General features: G+C 32.2%; 1 protein-coding gene across 1 annotated transcript; it reads left to right on the top strand.

Moving 5' to 3' along the window:
- The first annotated feature begins 2,379 nt into the window (after positions 1–2,379).
- Positions 2,380–15,312, top strand: LOC127700059 (coiled-coil domain-containing protein 77-like). The gene is made up of 10 exons (XM_052203525.1): positions 2,380–2,415; positions 4,563–4,693; positions 5,465–5,586; positions 6,850–6,987; positions 8,229–8,388; positions 9,048–9,297; positions 9,698–9,911; positions 11,001–11,126; positions 13,703–13,855; positions 14,248–15,312. The coding sequence occupies exons 1-10, from the start codon at positions 2,396–2,398 to the stop codon at positions 14,416–14,418; spliced, it is 1,485 nt and encodes a 494-aa protein (XP_052059485.1). The 5' UTR covers positions 2,380–2,395; the 3' UTR covers positions 14,419–15,312.
- The last annotated feature ends 1,729 nt before the right edge of the window (positions 15,313–17,041 follow it).

Genomic DNA, 17,041 nt, shown 5'->3' with positions numbered 1-17,041 from the left:
CAACTATAGGTCACCGTACGGCCTTTAACAATGAGCAAAGCCCATACCGCACAATTAGCTATAAAAGGCCCCGAAATGATACTGTAAAACAATTTAAACGAGAAACTACCGGCCTAATTTATGTATAAAAAATGAATGAAAAACAAATATGTAACACATAAACAAACGACAACCACTGAATTACAGGCTTCTGACTTGGGACAGGCACATACATACAGATTGTGACGGGGTTTAACATGTTAGCGGGATCCCAACCCTCCCCCTAAGTTCCCTTGGGTAAAATATAGACATAATAGTCACCTATGGCTATTATATCTATATATAGGTAAATTTAGACATAATATTGAAAGAATTATTGATATTAATAACGGCAAAACTTGAATATTATCAAGTTAACCAGGTAACAATAGGTGTTGTTGAATTTATCAATGAAATGGAATCTAGACGGATCCGGCTTTATTGTGGATGGACATAAACTGTGATACATAACAAGCATAGTATATACATGCATATATAAAAAGCTTGTAAATATACATATAAAGTAATGCAGCCGAGTTCATATAAGAGTTCAAATTGAAAATATTGCAGAATTATGCTAATACTTGAAAACCTGTGCATTTGAGTTAAAGTATGTTTAAATGTTTGTCTAAATAGGAAAATTGCAGCAATGTGCTAATGGTGTTCAGAAGTTTTAAAACTTGCAGAATTATGAATACCTTGCATCTATTTGGGCATGCCCAGTTCTAATTATCTGTTCCCATTTTCACCTACCGATAATAGTAGTTATGCAAGTAACGTAGCAAACACTCATGAATTATTGTAGTCATTGAAGCATGAAAATGAGATTAAGGACAAAATACTTATACTGGAATACTATAGTACTTCAACCCATAAGTCTATAGTTTTTGTCAAGGTGTCGCCCCTATTACTTTCGGTTGTTTTTTTGCTCTATATCATTGTATATATATGCCCATTCCTTATAATTATACCAAATGGTCAGTGGCATAGGGTTTGCCCCCTCCAGAAAAGTGGGAGGAGGGAAACTTTTAAAAGTGACAAGCAAAACAAAAAACATCCTTCTGTAGTCTAGCGATTAGTAGCAAGTGTCTTCTATCATTTTCTTTTTGTTTTTTTTAATTTTCTATCCGGATTTGTTATGTTTAAAAGTGCAGGAGGGGGCTTGCCTATTTGTACTTTTCCGTGTATAATCTCTTAAAATATGTTCATTTTGCAGAAAGTATACACTGTGAAGTTATAGAATACAAGCTTTGTGACCTTTTATTGACAGTTCCTGTATTAAATATAAAAATAAATCATATTTTAATATGCCTGCCTCTATTGCATTCCTTTTTTATTAACTCAACTTATAGATTATCACCTATGAGCTGTCAACATGATGTCCGTCGTCCGTCGTCCGTCGTCCGTTAACTTTTACGAAAATCTTCTCCTCCGAAATTACACCGGCCCAAATTTGCATTAATATGATAGTTTTGGATATATGTAACGAGCGTAGTAGTAGCCATAAATTCACACCAGGCTGATAACCCATATCAGCCCTATGTGACGTCACGTGGTCTTGATTATATGGAGCTATCAGCCTGGGTACGTTCGCACATCGGTAGTATATGATAAAAAGTTTAATACATGTCCTTTTCCAAATCGGCCAGGGTATCATCCTTCGACCCACCTAAGACATCGACTTACGTCTTGTGCTGACATTTGGGTCTCTGGTTGATACCCAAGCCTATAAGAAAAAGGCCATGTAGTAAGGGAGCTACCATTTGATTTTTATGGGGGGGGGGGGGGGGAGGGGGGCTAGGATGAAACATTTTGTCCTGCATTTTTTTTAGTTATAATCTCTGTCCTGCCTTTTTATTTTTTTCTCAATTCGGTCCTGCCTTTTTTTTTAATAGTTTATCCTGACTTTTTTTACATACATTGTCATCCTGACTTTTTTTTGCCAAGTTGCTCATCCTGCCTTTTTTTTACTCAAATGGTAGCTCCCTAATCTGTATATAAATCAAGTATGATCATTTGTAGGTTGGTTCTCCCGTAGAATATTCGGTATGCTTTCGGAATATACAAATATTAACGACGGTATTGTCAAACTTGTCAAATAAAGCCCGGGTACCAGTCTAGATCATTTGGGTCAAATCTATGAACGTGAATTTGACAGAAAATGCCCCTTAATGGGACATCATGTAGATTATTTCAATATCACGAACATGTCAACAATAATTGAGCCTAATGATTTATTATATAATCTTCAAAACTATTCATGCAATATTCATTATTATGTAAAAATTCACTTTTATTGATTATTTTCTGAAAGATCTCAAAGTTGCCTATATCATGATAAAATGATCACTTTACGCGACTGTCATAATTTCGAAAAATGGCGTCTGCTGCCAAAAGGTTCAAACCCGAGTTTTTCATTTTACTTGCATTTCCATTCAAAAGAGCATTAAATGCAAAATGTGAAACGATTGGGATAATTATAGTAATTCATGGGAATGATAAAATCTCCGAAAGAACACTATTTACACATAGAGATATCTAAAAGTCGCATTGTTTACATTGGTTACTTGTTGCAACATGTTAAAGAACAGTATCCACATCAAGTCATACATAAACATGCTGTCTTTGGATGCTATTTTGAATATTTCTACAATTTAAAATTTATGTGATGATGCTCCTATCAGCTTAAAATTTATTATATTTTCTAATTTTATACAATATAGGTTTGGTAACTAACTGTAAATTCAGAAATTATTGCGTGCACTTTAATATTTAGTTATTATTGCGATTTTTAAAGAATTGACAAGAATGTGAAATTGATTATTGCGATTTCAGGAATATCTGCATTCAGATATCAGAATGCAAGTTCTTATCATCTTATTATTGCGATTCTCACCCTTTCACATTATTCGCAATAATAAAAACTTTGCAATAATTTCTGAATTTACAGTAACATCATACGATTCATAGGCTTAACCCAAGGGTGACTTGGGAACAGAAAAAGTTCATAACTAGGTCTTCTCTCGGCTGGCAAAAAAACCCTTGCCCAAGTGGGGCATAAGTTCGGCTGTGCTGGATGTACAAGTACGCGTCCACTTATAAAGGGAGTGCCAGGCTCATTGCAAGTCAAGAACCCTTTCATCTACACTGAGGGGACTCTGGGTGGCCTGTTGCAAGGCAAAATTATTGTCACCAATATACCCTAGCTATTTTCTACTGTCTAAATTCTCCAACCGTCATCCTGGACAGCCTCTATTACATAAGATAAGATAAGATATTTTATTCCAATTAAAGGGCCCATGAAGAGCAAAGTAATTTATTACAATGATTTAGATAATTGACGCAATAATCAAATGTTGATAATCATATATAAATATGAATAAAATCATCTCAATTCTAAGATGTTAAACCACAGCCAGATTACATGACCTACCTATTGCATGTTTGGTTAATTTCTCCTCATTCTAAACATGCATGAAATATTTGCCACTGAATGCTAAGCAACCAACAATCAATCAAACATTATAACATTATAGACCTAATCTCTATGAGGGGAATCTGCTACACTTGACCCAAATATTTGCGACACTATAGACATCATACACCAATGGGCAGCAAATAGCAATAAGGTGTATAAGTTCCTTATTTTTGTAATTTTGAAGGTATCCATACCCTCAAGATGAAAATATAGTTCATTCCGTTAAATGAAATCATTTGCCAGCATAGTTTTAAATCCATACCCTCAAGACGGGGAAATATTGTCCGTCTGTTAAGTCATTTCATAAACATAATGTTAAATCAATGGACTTACTAATACTAGACAAGTGAAATCATCTGCCTGCATGTTAAAGTATCCACCAATTACCATAAATTGGCCACATAAGACATTTTTACAATAATTGTGCTTTACCATGAATAGCAGATTATTTTTTAAGACATCAAATATTAATAACTGCTGACTCTAAATTTACTTCCCAATGAACTAAGGACACATTGTGCATTTCATTCATTTGCGTTTTTCAATGGCGTCAGATCCAACTTGCAAAGTAACCTGAAATTAGTCAACCCAAATAATGACCATGTGGTTCACTGGCAGGCTAAGAGAATTATTTTTTTTTTTGTATCACGTTAAAGTTTGAAATGTATCGACACTCATATTCAAATAAAAATGACACAGCATGAACATAGACAATACTACATATGAACATTCAAAAGCAGATTTACAAATAGTATTGAGTTTATATAGACTGGTTTCTTTTTTTTTTTATTCATTATGTTATATTCTCAATTTATATATATGTATTAATTGTATAGGTTTGTAAAAGTCAATCATGTCATGGAAGCTGTAAAGTTTAATTGGCAACAGTTATTCCTTTTCATAAAATGATGCATTGATTCTTCATCTAGTGTCATGCTTAATACATGTGTTATAAAGTTTATAGTAAAACTAGTGTCTTTACAAATTGAATAGATCTAACTTGTAATTAGTCTTTTTCAAATTCAGAAAAAAATTATAGATCTAAAGTCAAATGTTTTATTTTCAGTAAAGGAAGAAAATCACCCATACCAAAGAAGACAAATATCTCACAGCTTGACCAATCACAAGATGAGGGCCAACCTAGAAAACTGGGAGAAAAAGGAAGTCCTGACCTTCCATCCATCAATGAACGTCTAGGTAAAAAATCTGTAGAGCTATCATTTTAATTGTGAATAAAATATGCAGACATGGTTATCATCATTGAAGCAGCGACCTATTTTGAAAGGTGTTACAAAAAATATAAATAGATTATTTCTGCTGTTTATCATGCATCAGACAGGAGACAACAGAGATTTTGAATATGGTGAAACCTGTCAACATTTGTCACAGACCTATAAGGATACTGTAAACACCGATATTTTACATGGTGACAGATGTTTGTGTTTACATTGTTGTATTTAAGTCTGTAAAATGATTATGGTGTGACAAGAAAATGACCCAGTGTCCTGACAAAGCTTATATCATACTATCTCAATGAAAGTATCATACTTATCTTTGTAGGAATCCAATTTTCCTCAAATTGCCAGCTTTGAAAATGATTGAACTCTTTTATTTTCATCTCATACATTGTGAAATTCCTAGATAGTGTGTCAAACATTTGGTCAGACAACCTCTAAGAACAGCTGGTCAGTAAGATAATCTGCCAGAATTCAGGAGACATATAAATGCAATAGGTCAACTTTTGGGTGAATGGAATGATTGTTAGTTGTACATGTCTGTCTGGCAGGGTGCATCTGACCTTGACTTCATTTTAATGTTTCGTTAAACAGCATTAAGATTTCATGATTATGTCTGTTTCTAAATGCAAAATTGTTCTTTTTCTCCTTCAAAAGCTTTTTTTTTTATAAAAATATTTCCATTTCATTCCTTTCACAATCAGTTATATTCATATATTTGTATTTCTTCCAGGCCATTTAAGACCTTCTAGAGAGCTTTTAGAATATTACAGAAAGAAAATAGCTGAATATGATGAAGAGCATGACCACATGGTCAGCAAATTAGAGGAATATAAAATAACTTATGAAGAACAGGTTTGTACAGTGCTGAATATAAAATAACTTATGAAGAACAGGTTTATACAGTACTAAAGGAATGTAGAATAACTTATAAAGAACAGGTTTGTATAGTGCTGATATAAAATAACTTATGAAGAACAGGTTTGCACAGTACTGAATATTAAATAACTTATGAAGAACAGGTTTGTATAGTGCTGATATAAAATAACTTATGAAGAACAGGTTTGTACAGTACTGAATATTAAATAACTTATGAAGAACAGGTTTGTATAGTGCTGATATAAAATAACTTATGAAGAACAGGTTTGTACAGTACTGAATATTAAATAACTTATGAAGAACAGGTTTGTACAGTGCTGAATATAAGATATTGTTATTTAGCTCACCTTGCTTAAGAGCCAAGTGAGCTTTTCTCATCACTTGGTGTCCGTCGTCGTCATCCGTTAACTTTTACAAAAATCTTTTCCTCTGAAATTATTGGACCAAATTTAAGCAAACTTGGCCACCATCATCATTGGGATATCTAGTTTAAAAAATGTGTCTGATGACCAAGCATGCAAACCAAGATGGCTGACATGGCTAAAAATAGAACATAAAAATTGAAAAATTGATCAGTAAGACAAGATCTTCATAATTGAAATTGTCAGTCTACTCCTTATTAGAGTTATTGCCCTTTGTTGACGATTTTTACTATTTTTTTTTGTGTTTTTGTCTTATATCTTAAAAACTATAATAGATAGATAGAAAACTTAAATAAGCAAAAATGATCAGCAAGACAAGATCTACAATAAAAATTGATATAGAGGAAATTGTCTGACGACTCCTTATTGGAGTTATTGCCCTTTATTGGCCAGTTTTGCATTTTGCCTTTTACGATAAAAATGATAATAGATAAAAAAGAAACTTTAAATAACAAAAATTATCAGCAAGGCACGATCTACAAACAAGTTAAATTTTGCCGATATAGTTAGTAGACTCTCTCTTTATAGGAGAGATTGACCTTAAATGAGGATTTTTTTTATACCCTCTTTGGTGTTTTGAGCAAAAACTAAAATAGGTAGAGAAACTAAACAGACAAAAAGATCAGATATACAAGAACAACAAATAAGAAATTTTTTGACGAATTCTATTCTCGCCTATAGTGTTTGGAGGGTGTCCTTTGTTGAAGATGGACATAGAACTAGGTGAGATACACAGGCTCTTTAGAGCCTTTAGTTTTGCATTTGCCACAACACAATTTAACTACATGTACTGCATTTTTGTTTTCTCTAATTTTAGCATAAACTACAATGGGAATTAAGACAGAGAGAGGAGGAGATTGTAGAATTACAAAAGGCTCTTAGTGATATGCAGATTTATTTATTCCAAGAAAGAGAACATGTATTGAGACTATATTCAGAAAATGACAGATTAAAGGTATGTGCTTTAATTTGATGTGTTAGACCACCTCATAAGTCTACTGGAAACATGCTCATATGAAGAGTGCAAGGTTTTGGGTTCTATCCCCGACTGGGTCTAGGCAAGGACGTTTATACTTGTATTTCCTCTCTACTTAACATATGGCAAGCCAAACTAATTGGATTGGTGTGAGACTAAGGCATTGCGAGGGGAAGACATGAATTTGTTACCAGCAAGCTAACACATTAAAAACTGATTCTTCAAAGTCATCTTCATACATGATCAGCTATGCTGAATATGTTTGAAGTACTAGCTGCTATACATTACATATCTATAATTTATGCCAGAATTAATTGAAATGGAGGGGGGATAAGGAGAGGCATTTATTAAATATTAATAACATAGGGGTAGATGGAATCGAAACGACTTTTCACACAATAATGCAATTAACTTTCTAATTAAAATTGTATTAGTTGGGGGGTATTGTGAAAAAACTACCTTCCAACACTCCATACATTTATTTTGAAAAAAGTCATAATAAAATGATATTGAAATGCAGATTTATTATTCCTACATTTACTTCTGGCTGTTTGTCTTTCTTCATTTTGTTCTCTTAAAACACATATCAGTAAAATTTTGTTTCAAATATTATTTTATCACCATGATAGCAAGGGAATATTTTCTTCCATCACAGTCATTCATCTGTCCTGAGTAACCTTCTAAATATAATGTTTTAACATTTCTTTATGTCAAGTGATAACTATATAAGTCTATATACATAAATACATTTAAAAGATGTGACATGCAAAACTGATTATATGATCTCAATATCATGGCTCAGTAATCACAAGTCAGCTTTTTTAAGAAGTGAAATTAATGTAATACATTTGTATTAACACAAAACATCCATGAATATAAAAATAAGGAGATGTGGTATGATTGCCAAAGTTCAAATGAAGTGGATGTAAGCAATTATAGGCAACCATACGGCCTTCAACAATGAGACAAACCCATACCGTATGTAATACATGAGATGTGGAGTATATGTCAATGAGATAGCAAGCTATCAACACAACAGAATCATTTGCTCAGCTGGGCACAGTGTCCATTGGTCATAACTGTTGTTGTTTTGTATTGCCCCCTTAAGATTACAACAGTTTGAAGAATATTGTATTAAGAAAAAAATACTTAATCTTATAAAAACCTAGTAAAGTGAGAACAAATACATGTAGTTTTGTAATATTTGTTTGTTATTGTAGATCAGAGAGTTAGAAGACAAAAAGAAAATACAACAGTTACTTAGTTTAAGTGGAACAACAGAAAGTGAAATCACCTATTTTATGAAGGAACCACCAGCTAAGGCTATTGTAGAACAGAAAAAGAGACCTAAAACAGCTCCTAATAATAACCTCAGAAATGGTATTACTCTATTATTAATATTTTCATTAAGAGTTTGCACAGGATTTTCAAACTTAATTTACACACTCTTTAAAGGCTAGTGCTTTCTAAAGTTTGCATTACAAGTACAAAACTTGTTTTCCAGATAGATACAATACTAGGGCTAGAAAAGGCATGTATATTTAATTTGTCAGTCATACATATACCGATATCTTCTTATTTGGAGTATGCATATATATTGGTTGTGGTAAATTCTTATGTCTAATAATGAATCTTAAATTCTTTTCCTTGTATTTAATGGTCTGTGAATAACAAAAATTCTTCCTCTACTGTCCTTCCATGGTAAACATGAAACTCCAGCTTTGCTCATTAGAATTTCCCATTCTCTGGTGGTTGTATGGTATCTTTTTAATTACCTTTAAATTAAACAATTTTTTTGATAAAATGAATATAGATTCATATCGTTCAGTATTAAGTAGTAACTAATTGTTATATATGTGGGTGTTTTAAATTCAAGACTTTACCTTGTAAAATTGTCAAACTTTTAAAATATTCATTAACCCTCACATTCTGAATTTGAAAAAAAATACCTCTTATCATTGAAAATAATGCTGTGTGTATATTACTTTGTTTTATTTTGATTTTTGGACAAACAATGACAAAAATAATCTTTTCAACAGGCATGAAGAAAAAACAGCTTCCAGTATCAGATAGACGTCAGTCCATGTCACCTAATCCAGAAGAAAAGTACAGACATGACAATGAAGTGTTAGTATTACAGGTAGAAGCTCTGCAGGCACAGCTTCAGGAACAGACAAAAGTAGCCAAGGAACAAGTAGAGGCTTTAATGGAAGACAGAAGGGTGAAAGAAGAGGAGCTGGAAACTCGTAGACAGAGAGATGAAGCTAAAATACACACACTTACTGAAAAGTAGGTATCCTTACCTTAAACAGTTTGATTTATTGTATGGTTTGGAATATGCATCTGATTGTCAGCAATTTGCATGTTTTATTCATATTTTAATGATTATATTTGCACATAGAAATAACTAGGAAAATCAAACTATCCAATAAATGAAAGAAGTTTGTCAATATGTCTGGCTTAAATCGTATTATGTTAATAATCAGGCTTAAATCATATTACTGCTCATTTCTGACTGACCAATGTGTTTTGAAAGTTGAAGGGTGTTCTTTTGAAAGCAATTCCTGATTTTTGAATTCAAAGGGTCAACAAGCAGCCTTTTCATACCTTTATTATTTGACAGACTGATTTAATATAAATACATGAGTTATCTCCCTTAAACTAATTGCAACCAATCTTTTTTTTTCAGATTACACAAAACACAGGATTTATTATATGAAAGTACAAAAGACTTTTTAGAATTAAGATATCAAGGTCGTGCCAATGAGAGACAATGGATGGCAGAGAAGGACAGATTACTTAGAGAACTAGATAGTGCTAAAGATAAAGGGAATGGTCAAGACTCATTGCTAAACATGTCTGTTGCTACTGAGGCAAGAGCTCACTACGCAGAAGAAGTCAAGGTAATTTGGTAGTTACATGTTTATGAATCAAATTAGAATACGTGGACAAGAGAGTTAACAAATACATTACAAATCTTAAAAGATCGTTTGAGGTCAACATATGGTCTTCTTTTCTGGTTTAAATTGTTTTACAATTTGTCATGTTGGGGTCTTTTATAACTTACTACCGGTATATGGTATGGGTTTTATTCATTGTTGGAGGCTGTATGGTGACCTATTGTTGCTTACATCTACTTCATTTGGTCTCTCTGGTGGATAGTTGTCTCATTGGCAATCATACCATATCTTCTTAGTTTTATATTCAATAACAGACAAGTGTCTAGACCATAGCTCTAAATTGACCTTAGTCTAGACAAGTGTCTAGACCATAGCTCTAAATTGACCTTAGTCTAGACAAGTGTCTAGACCATAGCTCTAAATTGACCTTAGTCTAGACAAGTGTCTAGACCATAGCTCTAAATTGACCAAGTTGTAAGTCAATTAACAGAGACTGTCATAGATAAACTTAGTTTATAAAACACAATTGAGGACAAATATAGGTAAATTAGTTATTTCTGCAATGTCAATGAATGCTGCAGCTATCAATCAGAAGGTCTTTTTAGAAGATTGAAATGTAATCAAGAATAATAGAATAATACAAATCTGACCAGAACATTACTATGTATGGTAAAATTGTTATACATAATTAATTCTTGATTTCAAAAGATTTTTACATAAGATTCAGCTTTGAGCTTACAGATTTTAATGTTTCTGTTAAAGTTACTGGATTATTTCAATTCTAATAGGAAAATTCAGAACTCAGAATTTTATTTGAAGTAGGCTTATATTATATGTTTAAAGTTCTGGGTTTTACTTTTAAAAATGAACAAATACAAATAAACTAACTTTTTAAAAAGATTTTATTGAACCTTATGACAAGCAACTCATTTTTCAACATTCTAAGTTGATCTTAAAAGGTTTTCCAATGGAAAGACACTCATCTAAACAATCAAACAATTTATTTTCTGAATCAATTTCACTATGTCTCTATTACAATAGAACCAGAAATTTCAAAACCATGCAAAATGTTTTTTTGTTCTTGTTTTGTAGACATTAGATTATCAATTACAACAGGCACAGAAGCTAGCAGAGATGTATCGAGAGCAAGTGATCCAGTTAGAGGATGAATTGTCGCGGATCAGGGAAGAAGGGGATGTCACCCGAGAAATATTTAAGGTATACTCAAATAGAAAAATACCTAAGCTATGCAAAAATTGAATCACCATACAACTCTTTGTTTTATGCTTGTTTTAAGGTATTTCATGAATTTAACTAGTGAAGTGGTATAAAAGAAATGAGTAAATTTATTTGGTAGAACAGCTGTTCATTGAATTTACTTTGCTATCAAGCTTGTCATAACATAAAATTCTTCAGTTTACAAAAAAGTGACTGTTGCAAAAATTATAATAGCACATGTAGTTTAAAAAAGAGGGACTAAAGATACCAGAGGGACAGTCAAACTCACAGATTGAAAACAAACTGACAACGCCATGCTAAAAATAAAAAGACAAACAGAAAAATAATAGTACAGATGACACAACATAGAAAACTAAAGACTAAGCAACACGAACCCCACCAAAACTGGTTAACTCTTTTAATTTTGTTAATGTTTATTGAAGAATTTTTTGCATTCTATTTTCTGGTCTGTTCTTTTGTCACAAGTTCTGTGTAGTTCTGTTTCTCTCTTAGTCAAAAGATTTATCCTCAACAACAAATTTTGGATATAATATAACAAAAGACATTCACGATTTGTGTGCTTGAATTCTAATGTTTACTCATACAGTGGTACTGGTAGTAAAAGAAATGAAGTGGACTTTGAATGAAAATAATAATATTTGGCAGGGGTAAAACCCATGACCTCCCACACTCTTTGTGGGCATGCTACTATAGGACTACCAAGATGGTTCATTGACCAGTGGTTTTGCTAGCGCTGGTCATTTACAAAACAGTTTTCAAAATGACGAAAGTATTTCAAATCAATTTCGTCACTTAAATTTGGAAAGTGTTAAAATATTTTCGCATGAAAATACTATAATTCTACCTGTCTTCATGTTTCTGACAAGTTTATGACCCTCAGCTAATTAACTTTTACAACAGGTTTAAAATTGTGATTACAGGTAATCCACTGATTGCCATCAGATGGGTCACTAATCCGTTACAGCTGTTATCATAATGCTAGCAAGTTAAAGGTTTGGTTGGCTTGCTGGCTTTGTTTGTATTAATGTTTGCTCAAGCATTGTAATTAAGATTGACATCTGAAAACAATATATAAAGGCAGAGTTAAACTTGTATACTTTATACTTAGATTTGATTGGACACTATCAAATAATCAAATTTACCTATATACAGGTTTAACTCTGCCTACTTTACTTATATTGTTTGCAGATGTCAATCTTAATTACAATGCTTGAGCAAACATTAATACAAACAAAGCAAGGCAAGCAAGCCAACCAAACTCTTACTCTGCATGCATTAGGAAATTGACTGTAATTATTAATAAACCTCATAATTAACCACCATAAATATTTATCCCAGTAAAATCAGTCAGTCGGCATTTCAATTTCAATTTGTCAAACGACCACAATTTGCAGTTTGTTTATCGTAGTTTCATCATTTGAACAAAATTGTTTTCCCCTGGACAGTTTGCGTTTTAATTTCCAACGATCACATTTTGCAGTTCGTTTGTCGTAGTTTCGTCATATAAATATATTTTCGTCATATTTGATATAACTTTTCATCAAAACCTTTCGACAATTTCGATTAAAAAGATGAAATTTATTCAAAATGATCAGAAATCTTTTCACGAGTCAAACAGATGCTTCCTTTTCTATGTACTGGGCATGCATGAAAGTATTCATATATTCATATATATGAATTTATAGACACTAAAACGTAAAATACGAAATCATTTAGCATCAAATTAAGAGACAAATATATTTCTTACTAAGAAACTCAATTTTAAAAATGATAATTTCCTGCCTTTTGTTAAACACGAACTAATCCGTATATAAATCTGGATTAATTCTGAATTTATTATCCACTTGTCACTTCCCATTTTCATTTCGTTTAAAAGTAAACGTGATCTTTTCTCGATTAATTTACAATTTAGTCATTAGAATCGTTCCATTAAGGATTGATACAAATCCTTGTTTCCAGCTTTAAAGAAATGAATTCCAAATATCGATTTAAATTTATTAACACTAAGGATAATGATTATGCAGTGAAATAGTCATTACAAGTTCAATTATGCTGTGGTTTTAAAAAAGAGGCACCCAACTTTTGTTGATCAGGAATGTTCCCTGAAAATAACTGAAGTGAAATTGTGAACTAGATTTCCAGATCCCTGTTCTTATCTTCATATTTAAGCATTACATCAGTCAAGTCATGCAGTAACTGCAAACATTTGTACCATGCCTAAGGCCTTCAAAGATCCTAGTCCTTGAAGGACTTAGGCATATGCATAGATAGTAATATATGTCCTTGATCCCTTGCTGTTACCCAAAACAAGGTTGATTTTCATCTCACACAAAAGTGACTAAACTCACTAAAGCCCTCAAAATCCTATCTGAAACCTTGATTGAATATTGCAATACTTGACTATTGGACAACTAGATTTGATCATATACAATCTGCAGTTGGAAATTTTTTGTTATGAACTGCAATAGAGAGAAAGAGTTAAAAACATACATAAAAGTCATTTTAATTGAAAGGTTACAGATTTTGAAAATATTTTTCTTTGATAATTTTTGCAGGGAAGAAGTGACAAGATGACTACGAGACTAACTATGATGAACCAGCGATATCAAGACTTAGAAAGAAGAAGGAACTTAGAGGTTGAAGGATTTAAAAATGATATTAAAAATCTCAGATCTAGATTAAAGGATGTTGAAAGGCAGCTTTATAAGGTGAGTACATCTGGTACACAAGTTAAAGGGATTAGTTATTGTAATTTGTGTATTAAGTTTAAAAAAAAAAATGACAAAAGTGTTTATAAATAGTGTTGCTTACATGTATGATGTCAGAAATGTAAATAAACTTTTAACATTTTTAGATGATTATTGAAATATTAGCATCTGTTTAAATGAGTTTCTTAAATTTCTTATGATATTCTGGTGAAGGCAAATATAGGACACTTTGAGACGCTGAAATTGTCTTTATTCTTTTTAAAAATAGAAGAAAAAAGTAGTATCCAGTTTCTGTATAGACTGACAGGCATGAGTTTCAGGTGTTGTTTGATTAAAATACATGATAAATTAAAGGGGAGACAATTATATGTATGTTTTTCTTCATTTCATAGGTTACTATGGGATTTGCTGAGGATATGGATGTACAGAAACCAGGTGATATTGACATGCAAATATTACGAAATGTACATGCTACAGCTGGAAGATCAAAGAAAATGGTAGGAGAACTGAAAAACTTAAAATCTAAAATGTATGGACTGGAAAATGATCTGAAACATTTATGAGACTAAGGAAAAAGGGAGGATTTATATTTGAAATTTGCATTTGTACTGAAGACAATACAATCAGGACTTAATTGTGTTAAAACCTGATCAAGATCTGCTGAAAAGAAATCTCCTAGTACATTGATTGCCCCTTTGACAGGTCAAAGGTCAAATATGCATGAAAATTGACATGAGAATGAAAGAATGAAAATAATGGAACAGATTTTGATGAATGTTTCTGACAGTCAAAATTGTGAAACATGTAGTCAGAATATATAACTTAGAAGCTGTGATATTAATTTAACTGGGCTGAATAATCTATAAATGTTATGCATCTGATACTGATCATTTATCATATACAATCCCAAGCAAGAAAGGTTGATTATTGGACATACTGGAATAGAGAAAAAGAGATGGAAATGCATAAGAGAAAAATGATGTATTGAAAAATATATACCATTACACTTTTTTTGAAAATTTAAATGTTATTTTTTGCAAATTTTTTTAAAATATATCACTTGAAAGTAAAGAGGAAAAATATTTTTATGCAAATGTAAATTAATTTATTGAGAAAATATTTTACTTTATAAATAACTTTGTTTTAGACATACATATATGTAAAATGTTAGTTTGACTACATTAAAATATTACCCATGTATTATTAGAACATATATATAATAATTTTGAGTAATAAATGGCTAGATTTTGATTTTATTCTGCCATGCACATTTGAAGAAAGGTAGTCAATAGTATTTATCTAAAACATAATTTTAGTGTTAAAATAGGAAATAACAGAGGTCAGATTGTACCTATGAAGTTCTGCCAAATTCTATTTTTATAGTAAGAAAGCCCATTGTTTCATGATATATGTTTTGTATAAATATTTATATTTAATAAAATTTATTAACACTGAAATATTTTATATGTTGTTTAAATTTTTTGGGCGTATATTGGTATGACGTTGGCGTCGTCATTGTCGTCGGCCGAAGACACATTGGTTTTTGCACAATAACTTTAGTTCAAGTGAATGGATCTCTATGAAATTTTACCATAAGGTTAAATACCACAAAAGGAAGGTTGGGATTGATTTTGGGGTTTATGGTACCAACAGTTAAGGAATTAGGGGCCTAAAAGGGGCCAAAAATAAGCATTTTTGTAACTTCCAGACAATAACTTGTGTTTAAGTGTATGGATCTCTCTGAAATTATACCACAAGTTTCCATACCACAAAGGAATGGTTAGGATTGGCTTTACGGGGTTATGGCTTAAACCGTTTAGGAATTAGGGGCAAAAAAGGGGGGAATACAAGGGTTTCCTGGTTAATGGATAATTTAAAAGCAGTGTAAGGGAGGTAATCCAAAAACAAAATTGTACAATGTTGGATTACCTCCCTTACACTGCTTTTAAATTATCTGTTTAAGACTTTTATGATGTATTTAATGGGTAATTATGGTTGCAAACTCCATTGGTAAATTGAATTGAGATTATGACCATATCTTGAGGGAAAGAATTTTTGAAAAGGGGGGGGGGCAATTTTTTTTCATTTCAGATTTCAGAAATTAAACAAAATTTCTTTACATATTTTATTTTTTTTTTTGCACAAAAAAGGTAAGGGGGGGGGGGGGGTCTATACGCAACAGCATAGTGTATTGCACAAAAGGGAAAAGAAATGGGTTAATTTTTATTTTGGGGGGGGGGGGGGGGGGCATTTCACACATGCACAGTGTATTGCACAAAAGCAAAAAATTGAATATAAATCAAAATCATATAACCATTTCTAAGTTCTTTGACTACGTTTATTCTGTGTCAGAAACCTATTATGGGTCAAATATTTAATTACAATCCAAATTCAGACCTGTATCAAGCGCGAATATTGTGTCCATTTTGCCCCAACTGTTCAGGGTTGGACCTCTGCGGTGGTATCCAGCTGAGCCTGGCGAAGCAATTTATTTAGCTTACCTGTGGTTGTGGCTTATGTTTGAACTCATCTTAACAAAACCATTGCCACAGTTTTATAATCTGTGTAAATTGTGATGATAATGTCTGGCAAATTATGTTTTTGGTGTTTCTGGTGAGTTTTCATCAGGAACACTCAGAGCAAAAAGTTGGAGCAAACATAGAGGGTAGATACATTTAAAAAAATGTGATTTAGTGTAAACCACTCTTGTGTGAATTGCTGGTGATAGAAGGTGATAACACTCTTTTCATTTACAACCCTGTCATATATAACAGATATAATTTACAGATTCATTTCAGATTGGTTCACCAACAATGCAACGACAACTTAAATTGAATTGAGTTTACATTGAATTATATGGTTGATTGATGTTTGCTAAACATCAGGTGACAAATATTCATGCATATTCAAGACGAGTACAAATTACCAATTAACTCAATAAGTGGTTATGTAAGGACAGAAAATCTTGACTGCCACTGCCAAAAAATTAGGGTTTGTTTGAAAAGGGTATGAATTTTTTCCTTGCACAGGCCTCCTACTGACCCCTTGACTTGCAGAAAGGATTCTTTAATGTGCAGAGGGCGGTGCACTCTTCCTTCAAAAGGCATCATATTTAACATCCCCATTCCAATCTACTCAATAGAAATGAAATGTGATAATGTTAATAAACTGCATACCAAATATCAT

This window comes from Mytilus californianus, unplaced genomic scaffold, assembly GCF_021869535.1.
Source record: "Mytilus californianus isolate M0D057914Y unplaced genomic scaffold, xbMytCali1.0.p SCAF_47, whole genome shotgun sequence".
NCBI lineage: Eukaryota > Metazoa > Mollusca > Bivalvia > Mytilida > Mytilidae > Mytilus > Mytilus californianus.
The sequence above is the reverse complement of the archived record's forward strand: the minus strand, read 5'-3'. Positions and strand labels throughout refer to the sequence as shown.